General features: G+C 47.0%; 1 protein-coding gene across 2 annotated transcripts; it reads left to right on the top strand.

The window, feature by feature from the left end:
• Window positions 1-52: 52 nt before the first annotated feature.
• On the top strand, window positions 53-19,993 carry LOC144143572 (uncharacterized). 2 transcript variants are annotated; one of them, XM_077675375.1, is made up of 3 exons: window positions 53-414; window positions 3,934-4,513; window positions 18,117-19,992. In XM_077675375.1, the coding sequence occupies exons 1-3, from the start codon at window positions 387-389 to the stop codon at window positions 18,397-18,399; spliced, it is 891 nt and encodes a 296-aa protein (XP_077531501.1). In that variant the 5' UTR covers window positions 53-386; the 3' UTR covers window positions 18,400-19,992. The 2 variants fall into 2 exon arrangements, with proteins under 2 accessions (XP_077531501.1, XP_077531509.1); XM_077675383.1 differs by lacking the exon at window positions 53-414 and adding an exon at window positions 869-952 and having other exon boundaries at window positions 18,117-19,993.
• Window positions 19,994-21,721: the final 1,728 nt, after the last annotated feature.

Raw genomic sequence — 21,721 nt, 5'->3', positions numbered from 1 at the left:
TTCCTGTAACTATTTTCTCTTACAGGAAGAGGCGCCTTGCGCTGCTCAAAGTATGCAGGTTTTGAAATTTCTTCTGTTCTTTATTTCAGCTTGCATTGAACACAAGGAAACGCAACCAAAACCCAAGACAAGGGTTGGCAACCCTGAAAAAATGTTTTGCATTTTTTTTTGTTGCATTCCTCCATGTTTTTTGCTGACGCGCGCGCTGGCGCCATTTTGCCTGCTGTTTGGAATCGCTGCTGCTACTTCTGCTGGTTGTCAGCTTCTGCTGCTTGACAGCGCTGCAAAGTGTGCGCACAAACTCGGCAGTGCAGAACCATCTTTCCGCGACCCTGACCAAGGCGCTTCGCTGCTGCTCTCTGCGCCGACCGCCTAGCTACGAGACGATGTCTGACAGGCCCCGAAGATCCAGTGGTGCGTAAACCGAGCGATGCACTTGTGTCATTCTGGCTGGTAAAGTATTTGCAAGTGTTCGCTGAGGATTAAACGGTGCGTAACTTAAGCGGCTGTGTTTAGTCTGGTGACGCCTCGGTCCCCTACCTGGCGTTAGCGCGTTTGTCGTTGCTGCTGCGTCTGCCGTACTGCGAGCATTCTTGATTCGTAGTCTATCATAGAGCAAAACTGCAAATGGCGTTTCAAAAAGGGCACAGGGTTAAAAAAAAAAAAAAAAAAGCGATGTGCCCAGCATTCGAACTAAAGCATATTTTTGTTTTTTGGCTCTACCGATGAACCGCGATTCGCAAACAACTTTGCGGGAACATTTGCCACCGCAGGTATCCTCGAAACCAGCAAGCGAGTTTCGTTTGGTGTATTCCGACAAGATTCACACTCCGCCCCCCCCCCACACACGCACACACACACACACACTCTGTAACGACGCGCACCTCTGTTGCTTTGATTAAGTAAAGCGTAAAGAACCGTTGAGTTCAGATCCGCGTGCCCAAAGCAGATGGTCAGTAGTTCTTTTCCCTCATGACAGCAGCAGTGTGACACCATGACTTAACCCGTTATTCGCTCTTTCCAGCGACGCTAGTGACGCCGCGCGGAATTTGTCCGAAGCCGGGAGATGGTGATCGGCGGACCGGTCGCTCCGGCGGAGGCGACCGGCGGCATCCGTGCGGGCTCGCAGAAGTGAAAGAAAAATTGTAATTGCACGTATTACTAGTACTCGAACATATAGACTGAACGAGCGTTCATATTCTCTCAACTTTCTTAAAGTTATATAAGCTGCATGTAAACGAAAGAGTTTTGGGACTCATTGGTGTCTGCTGCGAAGAAAAATGGAAGTCATTCGGACCCACGCGTGCGTACGTGGGGCCTTAATTATTCTTTTCTGAATTACGGGTGCCACATTTAATAGTTATTTGCGGTGAGGACGCTGATTTTGCAGGGCGTTTTGTATAACCTTGTGATCGTCTTTTTCGGGTAATATTTACATTCACTGCCGCATAATATGTCAACCGATCTTCGCTTATCTGTTGTTAAATTGGCTCAATTCCACTGCTTCCAAACATGTAAGCAGCAGAGGCTGTCCAATCCGCTTGCTTTTATTTCAATAAAGAAACAACTTAAAACTTTTTGTACGTGAAGGCGAGAAGCAAATGTGGGGATGTGTTTAATGATTAATCATTGAATATCGAAATAAGTGTGTCGAAGCGAGATGTTTTGGAAATGACAATACTGTAACTGAGTCTGGTAGTTCAAATGCGAGCTCTTGAATGCATTTGGTAGCCCCCGTTTTTATTTTGGTAATAAGGATCGACGCACTTAAAAATCTTACCGGCAGTCAAATCAACAGATCGTAATTTCAGCCGTAAATTAGTTTTTAACGTAAATTAGTTATCACAATCCAGAAGCACACCTGTAAAGTACTGCCTGTAGTTTAACAGTGTACGCTTCAATATCACACACCAGTGTATGCTACATGCACGCGTAAATACGTGGGCTTACAATATTTTTTTTTTTCATACAATGCTAACACGTTCGTTTGTACACCACTTGATACGACGTAATGGGAGCCTCTTTTTCGCCGTTTGACTACTCAATGTCGTAACTAGGTTTTACTACACACAAGCAAAACACAGCAATACGCACATATCGCCCGCGCATGGTGCGCACGGTCTTCTGCTTAGTGTGTACGCACGGAAATGAACACGCCTAAAGTAAAACGTACACTGATGGGCGTACACTGCAATAATGTCCCAAAACTTAGCGTTGCACATTCTGTAGCAGGTTGTTTGCCCAATAAGGTGGGGTTGTTCTCAAACCACTTCCGTGCGGCCTGAGCCATGCACAGCGGATTGCCTCGCACACAGCGCTTTTTACACCGCAGCAGACACCCTGAAACGAATCGAATGTTGTCTCGCGATCAGCAACGTATGCATGCATTTTTTTTTTTTTTTTCAAGAAAGTAGTTGTTTCAAGCGGAGCAATGGGCTTTCAGCCCGCTACTGGTGCTGGCACGCATGTTGCTAAGGGGGCCCGATCACCGTCTCATCCGCCATTGCGGTTTTCCGCAGCGCCACCTGTAGGGGCTGGAAAGAGCGGATACAGTGTGTTGCGACGATAACTGGAACACTTTAAAATTTTTTCCTGAGCGATCCGCCGCTCTGTTCACGCTCAAACTTCACACAAAGGTCGCATTTTGTGGTCTATTTTGTTTGACACCGGGAACAACAACGGTAGTTACCTGTTTATTCTGAAAATAAATAAAAACGATTTTCGCCTATGGGAAAATGGCGGCGATTTGGACGTGCGAGCCCGAAAACCGGCTTTTCTGATCGTCTGTTAGCTCATTTCTGGGTGCATTTTCTGATCGTCTGCTGCACCATTTGGCTCCGTACGTGAATCCCAAACATGCGTTTCACTCTGCAGGTGGTTCCGTCGTTCCAAGATCAACTTGCGCTGGCTCGAACGTCCAAATCAGCGGCCATTTTCCCATAGGCGAAAATCGTTTTTATTTATTTTCAGAATAAACAGGTAAGTACCGTTGTTGTTCCCGGTGTCAAACAAAATAGACCACAAAATGCGACCTTTGTGTGAAGTTTGAGCGCGAACAGAGCGGCGGATCGCTCAGGAAAATTTTTTAAAGTGTTCCAGTTATCGTCGCAACACCCTGTATAACCCTTTCCGCCCTGGTGTAGATTGACGCCACCCATGGAGGATGACGCCACCACATAAAAGTTCCTCTAGCGCTTAGAGAGAGAAACCAAAACTGCTAGTTTTTTGGGGGGAATTGTTCTTCATTGATGCCTATTGTGATAGATATCACTTTTGTTTAATTTTAGTGGAGCTTTATGCTACAAAGAACAATTCTGGTGGAAAAATTGACATTGATGCTGACAAAAATGGCGGTCCGAGTTTTATTCCCAAGCTTGTAAATCTAGAAGTACGTGCATTACGAAGCTCTTTTTGTTTTGTTTGTAGGTTCATGTAGTCATGACCTTTAGGAAAATATGCAGAAGTGATGCCTCTGCTCAACACACAATTTTAAATTGCCAGATGTCCTAATTAATCTGTTAATACTTGCACTTCCAGCTCTGTTTTTTGTTTGTGGGCATATGGGACCCTAAAATTTAGGAAAACGCACAGAAAATGTTGTTTTGCTTGAAATTAAAAAATTCAGGGCTGAAAGGGTGTAACTGTAATAGTGAAGACAGGCTATCCGCGGTGGGCCAGTGGCTGAGGCGTTGTGTTGCTAAGCCCAACGACGTGGGTTTGATCCCAGCCGCGGTGGATGCTTTTCAGATAAATGCGAAAACGCGCGTTTGTTGAGATCTCGGCACACATTAGAGATACCTGGGTTAATCCGGCGCCCTTCACTACGGCCTGCCTCATAGCCCAGGGGCAGCTTCGACACGTTAAACCCCCGAGTTTGAATTCATTGTGAAGACAGCAGTGTTGTGATTGCAACGCCCCTTCCTTTCTTTCCAGCAATGAAGCTGACAAGTGAGCAGATGAAAGACGTGCTTGACAGCCACTCGGACTGCTCGGATGACGACCCGGACTTCAGTTTTGAGCGCCACAAGAAGCAGGGGAAGGCTAGCTGGCTGAGCCGACAAGGGTCCTCGTCATCTTCGAAGGAAGTTGACGACCCTGATGAGAAGGCTGGCCGGCGAAAGGTGGCTCGGAAGGAGAAGACGCCGAAGGAGCCGGGAGCCATCAAGAGACCTGTTGGTCGGCCCCGAAAGGACAGCGCGAAGCCACCAGAAGCGAACACACCACGGCGACCACGTGGAAGACCCAGCAAGTCACACGCCGCTGTGCTGGCTACTGCAAATGGAAGTAGTCCGGCTGCCGCTACGCCAACCGCCACTACACCGGCCACCACTACACCGGCTGCCACAAACGGCAGTGGTCCAGCAGAGACCTCTGGCCAGACATCCTCGGGGACTCCTCCTGCACAGGTCGTCCCATCTCAGGTCGCCCCATCACAGGTGGCCGCAGTCAGGTCGACCCCGGTGACGATGAATTTATGGAATGGTGTGCCGGTCGTCATGCCAACTACCAGCCCGTAAGTTGTTTTGCAGTTGTGGCAGATTTCGAGCGTTCTCCTGCTACTTGTTCGGTCGGCCCTTACGGAAGGAGCGAGATTTCACTAGCCCAGCACTTTTTGCACGCAACCAGTGCCGTCTATTGTTTCGCTTGCAACACATTCTTTCTGTGATTTTGAGCAACTGGCCTCAGAGGCTAGGGGTCGAATCGTGCGGTTTGGCACGAACAACCAGAGTGGTTGTCGTCCAACCGGGGTTCGAGCTCCAGTAGTGCCAAAATTTTTTGCAAGATGCGTGATTTTCTTTTTTTTTCTGTAAAATGTTCATTTGGCTCAGTTGTACTTATTCTTTTAGTAAAGAAGGATGGTTTGGTATCTTTTAGAACAGTCTAGAGGACAGTGCGGCATATCAACATGTTTAACTTTCTGCAGCCCACTGGAAATGCCTGGCTTCTGCCTTTCTCGAAATGGAACATCACATGCAAGGCTACTGTGTGGTGGATTAAGAACCATTCACTGCTCCTTTCAGGTGGTTTTTTTTTTTTTTTTTTTTTTTTTTTCCGAATCACTTTTAGGGCGTTATGGACATAAAGAAGGCCTTTGCAATAGCGAGGGTTGTCGAATTGGTCTCTCACTCTCGGTTGACTGTTTAAAGGGGGCCTGAGATGGATTTCAAAGTGTTTTTGTTTGTGTCAGAAATCTACTCTATAGTTCTTGTAGAAACAAGTCCAAAAATAGTAAGCATATTCGCTCACGCTAACAAAAGTTATTACCCCGACGAGACAGAACTATTTGTTGGCTCGGCGGCTTGCGATGACGACATAGTCCGACCTCGTCCGAGGCGAAGCACTCATTTCATGGTTGGCCGCCGGAATGTCCGCGATTTTTGACGGCGGCGGTTTGGTTTAGAGCGTCGTCGTTACCATGGTTACTTCAGCGAGTGGGTCGCACATGAGACGACAACGTCCTTTTTTTTTTTTTTTTTTTAAGCTACGTTTTCAGTCTTTACGGACTTTGAGCAGGAGATACTGGTGATTGCGGAAGTCGACCTTGCATGCGCGAGAGTTTCCGTGAACGGTAACTTATTTTTACCGTCGCTACATAGCGACAGAGGCTAGAATTTCTACCGACTGTAGTAGCCCCCTGCGCCGGCGAAATGTACGCTCGCGTTTTGATTAGATTACCGGAAAGTTCCGAGTGAACGCCCTCCCCCGAAACATCGCCCACCCCCTTTTACGGGTGAAATATTCAATTTACTGAAAGACGCGCGCCCACCCCGTAAAATCCATGGCTTTAGCGCCGATGAGTGAACAAAACAAACCCGAATCATCTCTTCATGTGTAGATGCGGTCACTTATTCGTCCTTTCCGCGCTTGACCCGAAATTTCGCCCATCTCGTATTTTTCACTTGATATCACTGTACTTAAATTTGGGTGGGCGTTCTTCCGGAACTTTACGGCACAGCAAATGCGCTTTGCTCTGCGCTTCATGCAAGCAATCTTAGTTGATGTTGTTTACTACATTCTTGCTAAATGATGATCAGGAGCACGATAAATGACAATCTTTTTTAGAATGAGCGAGCAAAATTCCCGCCCCTACTCCAGCTTCCCACGCTTCCAATGGTTCAGATGCCTTTATGAACTAGCATAGCTCTTTTATGCTTTCAAAATCGTCTTGGGCAAGGTAATATACGTAACTGCGGAATCAGTACAATATATCTTACTCATTTTATATCGAAATATTTAGCGGTGGCGTGAATTCTGGTTAATGCAATGCTTGGTCCTAATTCTTCCCACTAGATGGCGGCGTCAACGTCATGTTTTCGATTTTTTAAGCTCTAGAGTAGAAGTATACGGCTCTTTTTAAAAAAATTATTGTATTGTGAGAGTTCAATCTAAGACGTCTAAGATTCAAGCCATTTCAAGCGTAAGCGAACAGTTCTGGGCAACAAACGTTTGTGTCATTTGCTTTGCGACAAATTCGCCAGATGTCGCTACTCGGCAGAGCCGGTAAGCCGGAATGCAGAAACCGCAGAGTGCAATCCTTTCGTTTTCAGCGGCAAACGGCTACTCTTGCTTCATTGAACACGGTAAACGGTAAAGCGCGCTAAGGACACTACGCAACAGGTTCATTCGGAAGGCCGGTGCAGCAAACCACACTTTCCTGCGATCATCACTTGATGGGAAGCAATGAAATGAAACTCTTTGGCAGTTGTCGTTACGGGATGAGCATGCTCTTGCCCTTGTCGCGACCGCCGCAGAGAACCAGCTGCGACAGCGGTTGGGCTTGAACTGATTTATTCAGCCCGCGTGAGCGCACTTGAGCGTGCGCCTCGTGATCACGAGCAGTGCCCGGCGTTGTCCAAGCGCTGCGTGCGGAGCTCCTCCTTCGTCGTCGGCGCGGCGCTCCCTTAGCGCGCCGTTCGTTACCACCTCTGAAACAACGTCGAGGCTACGCTCGAAACACAGATGGTGCAAAGAATCCTTTCGGGTACAGCGTCCAAGAAAGCAAATGCAAAGAAAACTGATGATACTCTAACACCAGACACGGAGCGCTGAGCGATCACGCTGGCTGCAAGCGTCGTTGCTCCTGCGCCACAGACTGCGCTCACTGTATCCTTCCGCCGAGAACGGAGGAGCGTCAAGCCCGGTTTGGCCCGGTGTGTAAGTGCTTTACACTCCGGCATAAAACAAATATGTGTGACTGTGTAAAAGCACCCACACACAAAAGATGTTTTTTGTAGCTTTAAGATGTTTTTACGCTCGTAAAAAATTGATTAAATCAAGAGCGCACAAACACGTCACGATTAGTTCAAGAAATAGCCGTTGCGCTCCGATACCATCGACCCCCCAAAAACCCCCATCTCAGGGGCCCTTTAAGCCTGTGACCTGCTTCAGTAGTAAACATAGGCGTAATTAAGCCATTCATACCTGAAATGTTTGTGCCACAAGTGTCATTTGTTTGGTTTAAAGCACAAATATTGTATCAGGCTTCAGCTTGCATCCCCATGACAATATTACTACCCGCTCTTACTATTCACTGCATAAAATGTAATAGCAATTTTTACCCGCAAAATTTGCCATTGACAGGCCTGTTTCTGGAGCCTCTGGCAAAGCTGAGTTTCCGCTGGATACATTAGGCTGAGCAGTAATTCCTAATCGGGATGAAAGATGTCACTGTAGGGATTCATTTGACCATTCCATGTTCTTTCTGCTTTAATGGCAGTCTGCAAAAACTTGTTTTGGAGTGGCTTTCGACTGTGCATGTTTGAAGGGAGTTGCAGAACACAGATATAGATCTTGGAGGTGATTATTACGAGAAGTCCTCCCCACAGCCCACAGTCCCTCTGGCGCTATTTGTAATTTCAAATTGCAGTGGCTCTCAGTCATAGCACGACATAGCTGATGTGCGAAAATTGTGTGAGCCCAACATCTCCACTTGAGGCCCATGTAGTTACAACCAACGGCATGGTAGTTGTCAATCCTCGGTGAAGCTTGCAGCTGTAGCTGTACCAGTCATGGGCAACGTTACCAGTAAAAAGCAACAGTGTTACAGTTACTAGGGATGTAACGTCGTTACTTTTGCACTACTGTATAAATCCAAGTAAATAGTACAGTTGATTTATAGAAATTTACGAAGGCATGCAGGTAGTCAAATTGCACTGATAGAACCCCAGACAAACTAAAAGGGGGCACACTTAAAGGAGCCATGAAGAGAAAACACAAGTTTGGTTCATTCAAAAGATTGCCTCGTTAGAATCATACTGACAACACTTTTAACGTAAACTTCGCTCAAATAAGCTACATAATTAGGAAAAAAAGGAATGGTCATGCGACCCACTAGCTCATTTCCCGCAACAGAACCTATGATGTCATTCGAGCCAGCTCTGCGATTGGCGGAGGCCGGCGAAAGCAAACGCAAATTAGGCAGAGCTTATAAGCTTTGCCGAATGAGCTATTTGCGCCTCAATTTAGGGCACAATCTTTTTAAAGCAGCAATAATTGTGGGACGAACCATGGAAGTTACAAAATCACACGTAACCATAGAAGTACCGATGCGTACTGCTGCTGGTACTGCGCGCACTATGCTTGGTTTAGCTGCACAGGACTATGGGGCTTTGGGTTTGTCTCAGACGACACCGTCCAATTGACGCAAGTACGTTACCATATTGGTCGAGCGAGCACTCGTTTCACGAAGTGAGCATTTTCTCCCTGAACAAAAACAAACCAAAGGCAGGGAACGGCTTGCCACGGTATGGTGGCGCCATCCAGGTTGGCTAACAGTAAACGAGGCTCCGCGCGGAAGGAAGAGAGTAGAGTCCGGCTGTGCCGCAATCGGCTGCAAAGCGGTCGGTTCCTGTGATGTAATTGCAGTCGAGGAAAACGCACAATTTAGCGGGAAAATCAAAATGTTAACCTAAATTGAATTATTTTTCCCTGAATAAAGCATCGTTTGCGTCCGGACAACCGCTGGGGGCACTATAAACAAGAAATGTTTAGAATAAAATAAACTTGTATTTTGTCTTCATGGCTCCTTTAAGCCCATTGCCACTCCAACAAGTGTTGTGTATGCCTCGTTTTGTTGCATCGCCTCTTAAAGACTAAAGTCTTCGTGGATGTAGCCAGAGAAAGGGTTTGGGGATTTGAACCCCCTCCGAAATTTTTTCCAGGCAGCATGTGAGCCAGACTTAGTGCTTCTTTCGGCAGATATCTTCCCTTGCAATAAACCATAACCCCCTCCGAAAAAAATTTCGGGCTATGGCCCTAATTGTCGTTCTTGAATAAAAGGAAAACCAGTGCAAAACAATGACACACAAAGAACAGACACAGCGCTGATACCGGTTGTTACCTCCTCCTTGTACGTCGTCGTTTTGCGCTGGTTTTCCCTTTAATGTTCTACCATTTTGTCCAATCTTCCGTTTTACCAAGTGTTTCTTGGGCTACTTACGCTAAAATTTTGGTCTGTCTGTGTGTCTGTCTCTCGATTCAGTCGCCCAGACAGAAGTTAAAAGAATTCTTGAACGTGACGTTTAAATAGGCAAAACATTTCCAGACTACTAAATCTGGCAGCAATGTTCATACTTGTCAATGTTGTTGGGCAAAAAGAAAACTTCAGGAATACTTGAAGCACAACATCAACACACAAGTAATATTTGCAGCGTTGTTATAAGTAAACGTCATGGCTGCTTGATTTTTGTGATAGGAAGTAAATACAGTGCGCCCTGGAAAAATGGTTTGACCTAGAAATACGAAGCGCTCGCAGCCACCCCCTGCCCCATGGCGGCATTCCAAGAAGTCCAGCAGTAACAAAAAGTTCCAGTAGATGGCGCGCAAGCAGTGGAATGCGGCAACATTGAATTGATTTGAGCAAAACCATGTTTATCGTGGGGGAGGAAGAGTGTGAGAGGTCGGCGGGAAACAGAAGAGTGTCATTTACGGGGCAGGCGCGGCAGAAGACCATGGTCTTTCGACGACGTTTTCAGCTAAGTGAGCTGGTACGAGGCCAATTTTGGTTAATACACCGTTGGTGTCAGGGGAATTTAGATGTCTATACTCTGTGACATCTTAAGAACGGCACCAGAAGTGGCTGCTGTGCCTTATCACTGTAGCCGGATGTTTCTCCGCGCGGCGCAAGTAGGGCGTTACTGGGAATATTTTGAACATGGCGTGAGCCGTTCCCGTGATTTTTTGGACTTAATATGCTTATAAACGACTCCAGTGGCGACAAACAAACTGCGTGAGACAAGGCAGGCGATATCACGCATTCACAGCAAACCCCTTTCAAAACGCGCATGCACTGACATCACGGGTCCGGCGCTTTGACAGAGTGATACACCACATGAGGTGGTGCCGTTCTTTAGTTGTAACAGAGTATAGAGTTGTTTGTCAAAGTTTGCATTTTAAAGGCTTCCTGTTGTCGGAGGTATAAGTGCCAGCTTCCTGTTTTTTCCATGTTTCCGCTTGACTCAAGATGAAGGAAAAGTTTTGAGAAATCACCCTAAAGACCGAGCTCGATCTTCAGCAGGGAAGATATAATCCTAGCTCTCAGTGATTTCCTCCCCTAAGCTGCGAAGGGAGCCGTGTTGTGGAAAGGGGAAACGTAGAGAGTATATTGAAAAGAAGAAATTGGTTGAATAAACTTTATTCAAGACAGCAAGTGCGATATTAGGTGCCCACCCAGCGAGAAAAGTCTGAAAAAGTTGAAAGCCCGAACTGTTCGTCGCCCTTTAACGAGAGTTGCTGTTGGATAATATCGTTTTAAAAAAATGAAGTAACTGTAGCGGTATGTTCAGTTACTGTGTAAAAATGTAACACTGTTACAGTTACAAGTTCCTCTAACCTAAAAATAAGTAGTTACAGAAAAAAGTAACTAGTTACCGGTAATGTGGTACTAGTAACTAGTTACTGCTGAAAACTGAGCTGTACCCTCACTGGCTTTACAGAGAAAGCTGTGGGGTGTTGGCTGCAGTAATGTTACATGGAGAATATGTCCATTTTATTGATGTGAATGGAAAACAAACGCTTTTGTGTCAATATTTTGGCGCACGCTAAAGGCTCTTCGCTTACGGTTTAAAGGGACACTGAAGTGATATGTAAACATTGCGGGATTACTTGCGCAAATTGTAGTCCGGAGTCCCCAGGCCATGTTTCGACCACCCTGGGCGCGTTTACGCGATTTTATTTAGTAGAAAAATTAATTCGAAAATGCTTTCCTCCTCTCTTTACGCTCGCCCATTTTCTGCGGCGTTTTCGTGTGACGTCAGGAGGGGATGAGCTGGCAATTGGCCGCGTTACTGCACGGCTCCCCGGCCTCCAGACAGAGTCAGTCGGCCCAGCGTTTCGTCCGCCGGCCGCCGACGGGTCGTCGCAATTCGTTCGCTCAGTTGAAACGAAGCCAGGACACGTTTGTGAATGGAAGAATCTGCCTTTCTTTACTTGGTTAGTTTGTACAGTGTATCTAGCTCCAAGTCAAGGTGGCTTCACACAAGCGCGCATGCGACGCTTCGGTGACTGGTACGCCAGTAGGAAAATATAAGGCCTCTTGAAGGCGGGAGAAGAGTCAGCGAAGTCAATATAGGCACTAAGGAAATAAAATCAACTGATATTTTTACCGTACAGCGTAAAACTAGGGTGCGGGAAGCACTTTTTTTTTTTGCGCTGGGCGAACAAGCACAGCGGTCAGCAGCACGACTACGCACCTGCGAACGCTTTTCCGTCTACGAAATGCAATTGCTAGACGTGAGCTGTTGTGGAAACTCGGGGGACGCTTACTGCACGAGCGCAATACAACAAATAGTCACCTGAGCTACTTGAAATTGCAAAACTAAATAAAAGTGTAAACTGGTTGTGCAATATATACTCTATATTACCAGGGGCAGCAGAGCCCGCCCCCGTAGCCTAGTTGTCTGGGGCGCTAGGTATGCGAGTATTTTGCAAGTCACGAGTTCGAATCCCCGCGGGTACGTGCTTTCTTTTTTTTTTTTTTCTTTTTTTTTTTTTTTTTTTTTTTTGTAAGTTAACTTTTTCGTTTTCTGCCGATGTTTTCTACATTGAGTTCACCTTTTTTTCGGCCGCAACGTTCATGGCTCCACGAACTAGTTCACAGAACACGCGCAGGCTGGCACTGGTGCGCTAGCGAGTTCTCGTTGGCGTGCTGTTGCCATAAGCACCGACTGCTTGCGGGCAGTGGGCACAGGCCAGAATGAACAGACCCTTGGCCTGGTGCGAACACGCTTTTTACGGTACAGGCATGAGTGAGGCAAGCTCCAAATATGGGGGAAAAGCGCATGACATTTGGGCGTCTGCGGGTACGCGGAGGGCGTCCATGCACTGCGTAGGCCTCGGCTAGTGAATGCTACGATTCCAAGCCGTCCTGGGAGGCTTATCTTTATGCATTTTTACAGCTGACAACATGGCAGAAGCGCGGTACGATGATTACTGAGTTATTGAAAATGCCCATCCAACAACGCCACCGGTTGTGTTTTACAGAACCGAAACCGAAACCGAAACTTGTTTGGTTGCTCACCTTGGGCATCGTCCAATTACGGTGCCCCCTCCTCTCAACGTCACAGCTTAGTTGGTGCGGCCGCCGCAAACCGCGCATGGTAGTTTTTCTTCTTTCGCGCTTTGTAAAATAATTACCGATTTGTCAACCGGATAAACGATGAAAAGTGTGCTAATTTGAGCCAGTCTACGCAGTGCAAGCAAAAACGGGAGCTTGACAAATTCACTTCAGTGTCCCTTTAAAATAACCTGTAGCCCTTCACCGGGGCATCCTCGTAGCCTGGGTATAGCTGGAGGGGTGTGAAACCTGAAAATTTGAGAAAATGCGAAATGGGTGCAAAGGTTGAATGAGGCGGTCTACTGCGCCAGAGTGGAATGGGGTAGCTAGAGGCAGGGTGTACAAAACGTTGACTGATGGTGGATGTGGTGCAACAGGCCCGTAGTTATCTAACAGTAACCTAACCACATGTCACAGAAAAACGGGGCACAGGGTAGTACAACTTTTTCTTTTACAGTGAGCTTCAGTTTGTCACCCGTAGCTCATGCCAGGCCACCTTTTTCTCTTTCCTGTTTGTTTCTCATTGGTGCCCTACTTTCTGTTGGGAGTGATACCTCCATGCATGCTTGGTGTTTGGAAAGCTGGGCCAGTGGCCACTGTGGGCTTGGAGGCTCACTGAAAGTGTCAGTTACCGTGGCCAGAATGGCTTTTAAACGTTCATCAACAGGTTTCATTCTCCTAAAATGTGTGTCCCAACAGTTCAGGGCACCCCGAAGTTCATGTGCGGATGCAATTAGTGCAAGCTTGCCCTTACTTTCACCTCAGTGTGGTCCATAATGCATTCAGTTGCTTCTAGGAGACGTAGTCATTGAGTCCGCTCCAAGACAGACATTGGTGTAGCGTAGCTTGAATCGTACAAGAGAAATTGCATGCTACCGCACAATTAGCAAACCCTTTCTCGAAGGTATTGGATGCACACGCAAGCGCCCTCCTCACTTCTTGCCTCTTCAATGTGAGGAGCAGATCTTTGTACTTACGAATCGACCAGTTCAAATCACTGCCTGAGCTCTGCACATTAGAACAATGTAGATTACGATTCAGTTCATTTCAGCCAAATGATGCATACTTTTTGGAACACGCATGCTTCATATTCTAAGATAACCTGCCGCAGTGACTTAGTGGCTAAGGCGGTGTGCTGCTGAGCCCAAGGATGCGGGTTTTGTCCCAGCCACGGTGGCTGCTTTTCTGATGGAGGCGAAAAGCGAAAACGCCCGTGTGTTCGAGATTATTGCGCACATCAAAGATTCCTAAGTGGTCAATCTTAATCTGGGAGAACCCTCCACTACAGCGCGCCTTATAGCCTTTGTGCAGCTTCGGTGCGTTAAACACCACAATCAGTAAAATCACCTTCCAAGATGGTGTGGCTAACTTGCAGATATATGCTGCACACTGCTCTGCAACCACCCGTTTGTTAGGCCAACAATGTGGAAGCCTCAATTCCGTCTGCGTTTGTGGCTGTGCACGAGTTTACATGTGTAGTGGGATGGCCTTGGGAGACCTCCCTGGAACCAGAGTGATACCCCTGTCACACGGCAGATCTAATGACATTTAGAGCAAATGTCATTCGCTCTAAACGACATTAATTCGGTGCTACACAAGAATACCGAATGACATTTGAGAGGCGAATGACATTTAGCGGCTAACTGAGCTCCCAGACCTCAGTTAGTGGCCAAATGAGTAGCCTCAAGAGCAGTAGCGCGTCCCTAGACAGAAAAATTCAGTAACAAACCAGAGAATATTGTTTCCTAGAACTGTCAGTAAACTTATATTTTCTTCTTTGTGTTGTTCAAATAAAGAAGGATAAACAAGTACTAACAAAAAAGAAAATCTCGTCCCCAGTGCACGCGTTAGCCGAATCCGGATTTTTTGCAGACTTGTCTCGGCTTGTGATGTCTACTGATGTTATCTAAATCGGTGGTTTTAAGTGACATTTGTTTCGCCGTGTAGACCCGCACGGCCGAGCCGAATGTCATTAACAGCTAATGTCGTTCACTTTGAATGACATTAGATTTGCCGTGTGACAGGGGTATGATACTCGATACGTACCTGTTGCGAAACCCCCTACAGGCCTCATGTATCAGAAGCTGGTCTGCGGTTGGCCCCTTGCGCTGGGGCAAGCATGGGGTGGTGATGCTGCTGCTGATGATATTGCTTAGTGGCGTCCCCTTTGCAACGGAGTGGTGTTGCACCATAATGCCACTGTGTAATCACCTCCCCAAAAAAGAAAGAAAAAAAACTTTAGGGAATTTTTGTGCTATACGCCTCGAGCGCGGCCTGTAGGGGCGCCACTGAAATCCCCCTAGCGGCCCGTTTCGAAAGCAGGCGCGGGAGTCCCCGGCCCGCTCCCCCCTGTCGCCGTTGCTTTTGGGGCTCGTTCAAGACATCGATTTACCGTTTGTCCGCGTTCGAAATACCGAATAACGTGGAGCAGGCACTCTGTTTGCAAGCCTGGTGTGTTCACGAGAGTATAAACGTTTATGACGCGATCTTAGAAAGATCTATATGAGCGCCGGGCGTGTGTCACAGGCCGGCGTCCCGAAGCCAGCATTTTCATGCAGCTGATTGCAATTCCGCTGCCCTGAAATTTAGTGGCAGTGTCTCCGTAAGCAGTGTTTCCTCCGATGGTCATGTTGCGGCCATACACACTATGATGTAAATCGACTTTGTGCACTACAAAATCCAGCGGAGCACTCATACCTGACAGCACGCAAGTTACGCCTGCCAATATCACATATCAGATATTGGTCAGTACCCTGAACAAGCCAATGCGGCGTAAATTTCGCAAACATTGTACCAAAGAAGTACGATGGATAATGCAAAATTACACTCCGGAGTCAGCACACGACGGCAAATTTAATGCTGGGTTGTCTTGTCCCGACGTGAGCGCTCTCTAAGATTCATCTGTTACATTTATCCTCCACGAGAAGCGCGAAGACGGGCTTATAGAGTAATCCGCGTCCGCGACCAAACTCTTCTTCGGAACATCGTCATATGACACTGGGAGACTACAGAATCTAGCATAAACCGAAATCAGAGACCCTTATCAGATACGACACTCTTCCAACGAGCCCGTGTGTACGAGATTTCGGCGCACATTAAGGATCTCCAGGTGTCAAAATTAATCCGGAGCCCTCCACTACGGCGTGCCTCATCGTCTCCGTTGCGTCGGCGCGTTAAACCTTGCAATCAATCAATCAATCAACTCTTTCAACGACACCTCGTATTTCTTGTGAACTGCTTACCCTGTATTCTTCAAAAAATGCGTTCGCCGAATGATCAGCCGTTCGTTGAAGGCGAAAAACAAACGAAAAGTGAACACGCAGCTTGTGTGTGTGATTAATAAAACGTTCATTTGTTGATTACGCTCCGCATTTGTAAACAACGACAGTTGAGCGTCCTCCTCCTCACCCTCTCCCCCCCCCCCCCCCCCCATGTCTAGCGAAATATCAGTGCATTTCGCATCTAGTTGGTCTGGTGAATACTACCTTGCTCAAACAAACGTCTTTAGCATTTCAGAATCTGCACTCGGTTTTTTTTTATTCCCGTACGACTATTCTATTTATTGCTCCTGACTTGCAGAACATTCATTTTCCCGTGGTCATTAACATATACCTTGGTTCTTACCATAAGGCATGAGTGGGCACATATCTGACAATGCACAGCCTTTGAGTGTACTTAACATTTTCGCGTGGCTTATATTCCCATAAAAGGTACAAGTTTTTACATATTTTTCTACGACGTACATTCGAAGCAAATAAAGCGGCATTTGTTGTCTGCGCTGCAACACGAACCAACCTCTTACGGTGCCAATATCAGGTCTAAACGAGGTGACAATAAATAGAATTCACTTGTGCTGACGTGTTTGAAGGTGAAAGCGGTGATATGCCGCTGCCGTCGCCGACGCCCGCAAGAGCGGCCAAGAAGCGCGCAGAACCGCCTCCCCGGGTAGCTCTTGTTGGCGTTCGAGCGCTCTACCAAGACGCCGCTGTTTTTTTTTTTTTAAGCGCCCTAAACGTGCAGTTAGCTTACAGACGTCACCTTAACAAGTTGTTTAGTGCGCGGAAAGGCAAAGAGAAGCGAAAGAGAACCAAAACACTGCATGACCACCTATCAGCCACGCAGCGCTAATCCCGCAGACGCCGCGGAGAAGTGGCGGCAGGCGGCACAGCGATCGCGAATCTCGAGGCGTATACTCGGTTACAACTCAAGAACGGCACCACCTCATGTAGTGTATCACTCCGCCAAAGCGCCTGACCCGTGACGTCAGTGCGCGCGCGTTTTGAAAGGGGTTTGCTATGAATGCGTGATATCGTCTGCCTTGTCTCACGCAGTTTGTTTGCCGTCACTGGAGTCGTTTATAAGCATATTAAGTCCAAAAAATCATGGGAACGGCTCACGCCATGTTCAAAATATTCCCAGTAACGCCCTACTTGCGCCGCGCGGGGAAACATCCGGCTGCGGTCATAAGGCACAGCGGCAACTTCCGGTGCCGTTCTTAAGTTGTCACCGAGTATAGTCTGACTGCTGTGTTTGCATGTCTTCCCAGACTCTTCTCTGCTCTTTTCCCGCCAACATTCTAACCTTCTTTTACTAGCCTCTACTGCTGTCCAATTCCCTTTTCTGTTACTCTCAAAGCCAAGGGCTTCCAGAAGCTGGATGTCTTCCGCACTGAGGACAGGACGGATACCTTTGCACTCCATTGCAATGGTTTCTGGCTCCCTGCCGCAACCTGCGCGCACAGTTCTTCCTGCACCGGCTCGCGGATAAGCGTTTTCGTCCACAAGCCACCCGCCCGGGCTTCAAAAAGCAATGCACTCCCTTTGGTGTTATCAAAGAACTTCTGCCTTGTGATCTCGTGCTTTCAGATTCTGTAGATCTAAGTCCATCCTCTCTTTTTAGGTCGTTGTCTCCGATTCTTTCACTCCAATTTTTATTGCCTTGGTCATTTCCCCTGCGCTTCCAGGTTTCATATACTTTGTCCTGAGCTTTCTGGCTCTTTTGCTCCACTTTGTGCCCACAGGGAAAATTCACTAGCCTACCATCTGTTGGCAGAAAGGTGAAGTAGCACTGAAGTGCTGGCTGCTGTAAGTCATGAAATAAAGACCGTAGAAATGTAGGGTAACCGAAAGGGAATAGCCGTCAGTGAGAGAAGGAACAAAGCACAAGCAGTCCAAGGGGCCGCGCGATCATGGTCAGGTGATGACAGTTGTCAGTGTGAGGTGCCTACCCATGCAGGCATCGGACAGTCGCTCAAAGCAATAGAAAGGCAAGCGCACTTTGATCATCGCCCGTCATTACAATTAGTACATCATTTAATGCTTCCTAACTTAAAAAAAATTCATATTGTATTCAGTTGTGTTATGAATTTGAATGTTTAGCAAAGGTCAGTTTTTGTGTCCAGCTGGGGGTCGTGCTTGAACGAAGCACTGATAACCTGCCGTACTGTTCAGATTAAAACTCTGCTCTGTAACGTGGGGGAAAAGTTTTCTGCACAGAAGCGTTTATGACTGCTCTTTCCAAGTGCGGCGTGTCAGCTGTTCTCTTGCTCCCTGTCGCTGGCCAGCCGGCAGTCGCAGAGCCCGCACGACTACTACTGCTGCGTGCGGGGGTGCAAGTCGCGGGACACCACCGACAAGGATGGCCTGTGGCTGTTTGCGCTGCCGGAGGATCCGGAGCTGCACCGCGTCTGGGACGAGCGCCTGCCCATCAACCACGAGCGCAACCGCCCCCAGAGCCCCCGCGTGTGCTTCCGCCACTTCGACAAGGACGACTACGTGCGGCGACAGCGGCGGGTCGCCGGGCTTCGCCAGGGAGCCCTCCCTCTGATCGAGACGGGCCGCACCTGAGTTTGTGTTGACAGGCACATCGGCAGTCACGGGACACCCCCGTGTTTGTGTTTACGGGCAGATTGTCAGTCGGGGGTTTGCTTCTTTAAAAGGGGACTCACCTGATCACACATACCTGTGGTACTAATTCACGACCCACGGCATTAAAAACCATTATGTGCGACACGAAAACACTTGCAGGTCCATAAAAAATTCCAAAAGGCCTAGTTTGATTGTTGTAAAAATAGATCACTTCTGTACTGAAATGAAGTAGACATCGACACCAGCTGGTGCAAATCAGTTAGAAGAAAATGTGTTTTTTTGTTTATTTCTATCTCAGTACGGAAGTGGTATATTTCTAAAATAGGCAAACAAGGCTGTTATGGGACGGAACAGGCTGGCATTGCGTCGCATTCACTGTTTGTGTTAAAAAAGAAAAAGTCAGGGCAGCTTTAAGCACCGCAGTATTTTTTGCCGTGGGCTTGTGTGCGGGACATCCCGTGTGATATAAGTATTTACAGAAATTCACTCCCACTAGCCTCTCGATTTCACATGTGGTCAGAAGATGCCTGTACCACTGGCCATTTTTTAAATTCTTAACGTTGTTGTGCCTTTTGCTCTACGGCTGCGCTAAAGTGCTTGTTGCGAGTTCAGCCGTGTGTCTACGTTTGTACCTGAGGTTGTGTTGTTTGGTGCAAGATTTTACCATGCTGCCAAATGAGCAATAGTCAGTCTAGTCTGGCCAAGTTTCAGTTTGTGAGGGAGAAATTATCCCTCTTTTTTTCCCTCTATGTTAGTGTGTGATTAACCTGTGATGACAGCTTTTGTGCTGTCAATTCTCATTTACAAAAAAAAAAGTTCCTATTTGTTTGTCATTTTGCTGCCTGTTCAAGTTCAGTTTGTGAGGGAGAAATTATCCCTCTTTTTTTTCCCTCTATGTAAGTGTGTGATTAACCTGTGACGACAGCTTTTGCGCTCTCAATTCTCATTTACAAAAAAAAGGTTCCTATTTGTTTGTCATTTTGTTGTTGTTGTTGTTTTTTTTTTGGACTAGAGAAAGCACTCTTGGTTAGCTTTCTTGCTGTTGATTGTCTTTTGTGGTAAGAGTTGTCTTCACTTTTATTTGTGTCTTCTGGGAACTATTCATTGCTCAGTTTCAGACACCTTTTTGATTTTCTCATTTCATCTTTTAGTTGTGTCATCTCTCGCTACCTTCATCAAAGGGAAGTGCAGTCTCTTCATTAATGTTGTGCATCTAGTCTCTTTTCACGCAGTTTTGGTTAAAATTTTTTTCAGAGCTTTTATGCGTTGGTACACATAGGTATGTGTGTGTGTGTGTGTGTGACGTCAAATGTTCTCACATACCCCACCTGGCCTTGTCACTGCCTGTTACATTTGTGCGAATAAAGTCTGTCTGCAAGTGAACTGGCTGCGCAGGTGGGAGCAACCAAATCTACCTGTCCATGAGTCATGGCAATCAATCTTTTAACTAGTCAGAACTCTTTTACAAGTGAATTTTTATCCCATATTTTTATTTGTTTTAGTCATGTAACTTAATGACTGTCAAAGCTATCTGGGGGGCTAGTTGGTTTCTTGACATAATTGAAAAAATGCGCTAACAAGACGGGACTGAGTTTTGTGTTTCCTTCCCTCAGTCCCGTCTTGTTAGCGCATTTTTTCAATTATGTTAATGACTGTACTCTCTGTACATGTTTTATTCATTGAATAAACTGAACCCTTGATGGTTGACCTTACGGCGGCGTTCTTTTTAGTAAACTGTTGGAGTGCAAATGGCATGCTTTGCAAAGTTGAATATCTGCAAGCAGGGCAGACAGACCAGGGTTGTTTTTTCACGTATTTGATATTTTTGTTATACACTGGTGCATGTCTGAGAGTTGTGGGTGCTGTGCTCAATTCTAGACTTGCCGCTTTCTAGGTAAGAACGCCTTTTTCTGGTAGCTGGGTGGTGCAATTTTACCCCCTGCGATGCTGAGTAAGAAGTACAGATAGATGTTCCTAAGAGTGACGAGTGTGGTAGGGGTGATGACACAGGTCTCAACGACTAGCGTCTGGCCTTGTACACAGGATCGACGCTCTGCTAGCAGTTTTTGCTGTGTTTTCTCACTTTTAAAGCGTGGTTTTACTGACCATTCACTGATACTGCCCAGATTTGCGCATAGTCCACTTTCCTGAACAAGGATGTTCAGTAGCCAACCGTTTTTTCATACTCCGAAAATTCGGACTTGCTGGATATTTCGGACTTTCCCGAGGAACCGCCAGTTGTCCCATAGGATTAATCACTCAGGTTTTTCGGACTGCTCTTTTATTCGGACTATTTTTTGTTGTCATAGTGTACATAGTGTACACCCCTTGTTTGTTTGTCCTTATGTTGTCAAGCTCGTGCTCTGTACTGTAGAAGAGCCGTGACTTAGATGTTGCAACTCTTGACTCCACATGGCCTGGCCGTGGATAGTTTGCACCGCCGAGTAAGAGGCCACGCTTCAAGAGGCTTGCTGTGCAAAGCATCCGCTAGAGGTGATAAGTCGCGCTTGCAAGTGGTGTACGAAAACGTCAAATAAAACGACAGGCTCACTCTGCCCTTGCTAAACATAAGACCAGTGAAATGCCATGCTGCCGACATCAACCACGGCACCACAATGATACTAAAACTCGACTTTTTGTCTGTCAATGATCACCTATGAAAGCTTTGCCATTGAAGTCTTGCGTGCGAGAGCAAGCTTCCCTGAATTTTTTAGGTTAGCCCATTGCTGATGGGCGTCCAGCATTTCGTGTAGCCACCATTGCTAGGCAGCAACTCGTATCCAAAAGCGATGTCGCCTCGGGCTATGGTGTCACTCCCAATGATGACATAGCTAAAATCCTGCGACTTGATTGATTGATTGTGGGGTTTAACGGGCCGACGCAGGCTCCGGATTAATTTTGACCACCTGGGGATCTTTATCGTGCGCCGAAATCTCGTACACACGGGCGTTTTTGCTTTTCGCCTCCATCAGAAAAGCAGCCGCCGCGGCCGGGAATCGAACCCGCGACCTTGTGCTCAGCAGCGCAACGCCTTAGCCACTGAGCCACCGCGGCGGGTAAATCCTGCGACTTACGAGATGGAAACGAGCTTAGGAGGCTCCTCAATTCTACCTATATAGTGATTACATCTTGACAGAGGTCTTATAAACGATAAACATTTATTATGCTTTTTGATGGCATAAAAATCTTTGCTTGCGTACAGACCCCTCCAGACCATCAGGGTGAGTGACAGCATTAGTGAAGCCTTCTATGCTTAGCCTCACCATGACAATCGACGAGGTAAAAAGGCTCCGCCTTTTGC

The sequence above is a fragment of the Haemaphysalis longicornis genome, unplaced genomic scaffold (assembly GCF_048455015.1).
Source record: "Haemaphysalis longicornis isolate Haplotype H1 unplaced genomic scaffold, Haemaphysalis longicornis Haplotype H1 scaffold_1, whole genome shotgun sequence".
NCBI classification, from domain to species: Eukaryota; Metazoa; Arthropoda; class Arachnida; order Ixodida; family Ixodidae; genus Haemaphysalis; species Haemaphysalis longicornis.
This window is presented reverse-complemented; position numbering and strand designations above follow the sequence as displayed.

What these genes read in the sequence shown, in the direction of transcription:
- LOC144143572 (XM_077675375.1), top strand. Translation starts at nt 387, where the DNA reads ATGTCTGACAGGCCCCGAAGATCCAGTG. An exon ending in CAGGCCCCGAAGATCCAGTG is followed by an intron (nt 415 to 3,933) that starts GTGCGTAAACCG and finishes CTTTCTTTCCAG; the next exon opens with CAATGAAGCTGACAAGTGAG. An exon ending in GTCATGCCAACTACCAGCCC is followed by an intron (nt 4,514 to 18,116) that starts GTAAGTTGTTTT and finishes GTCGCTGGCCAG; the next exon opens with CCGGCAGTCGCAGAGCCCGC.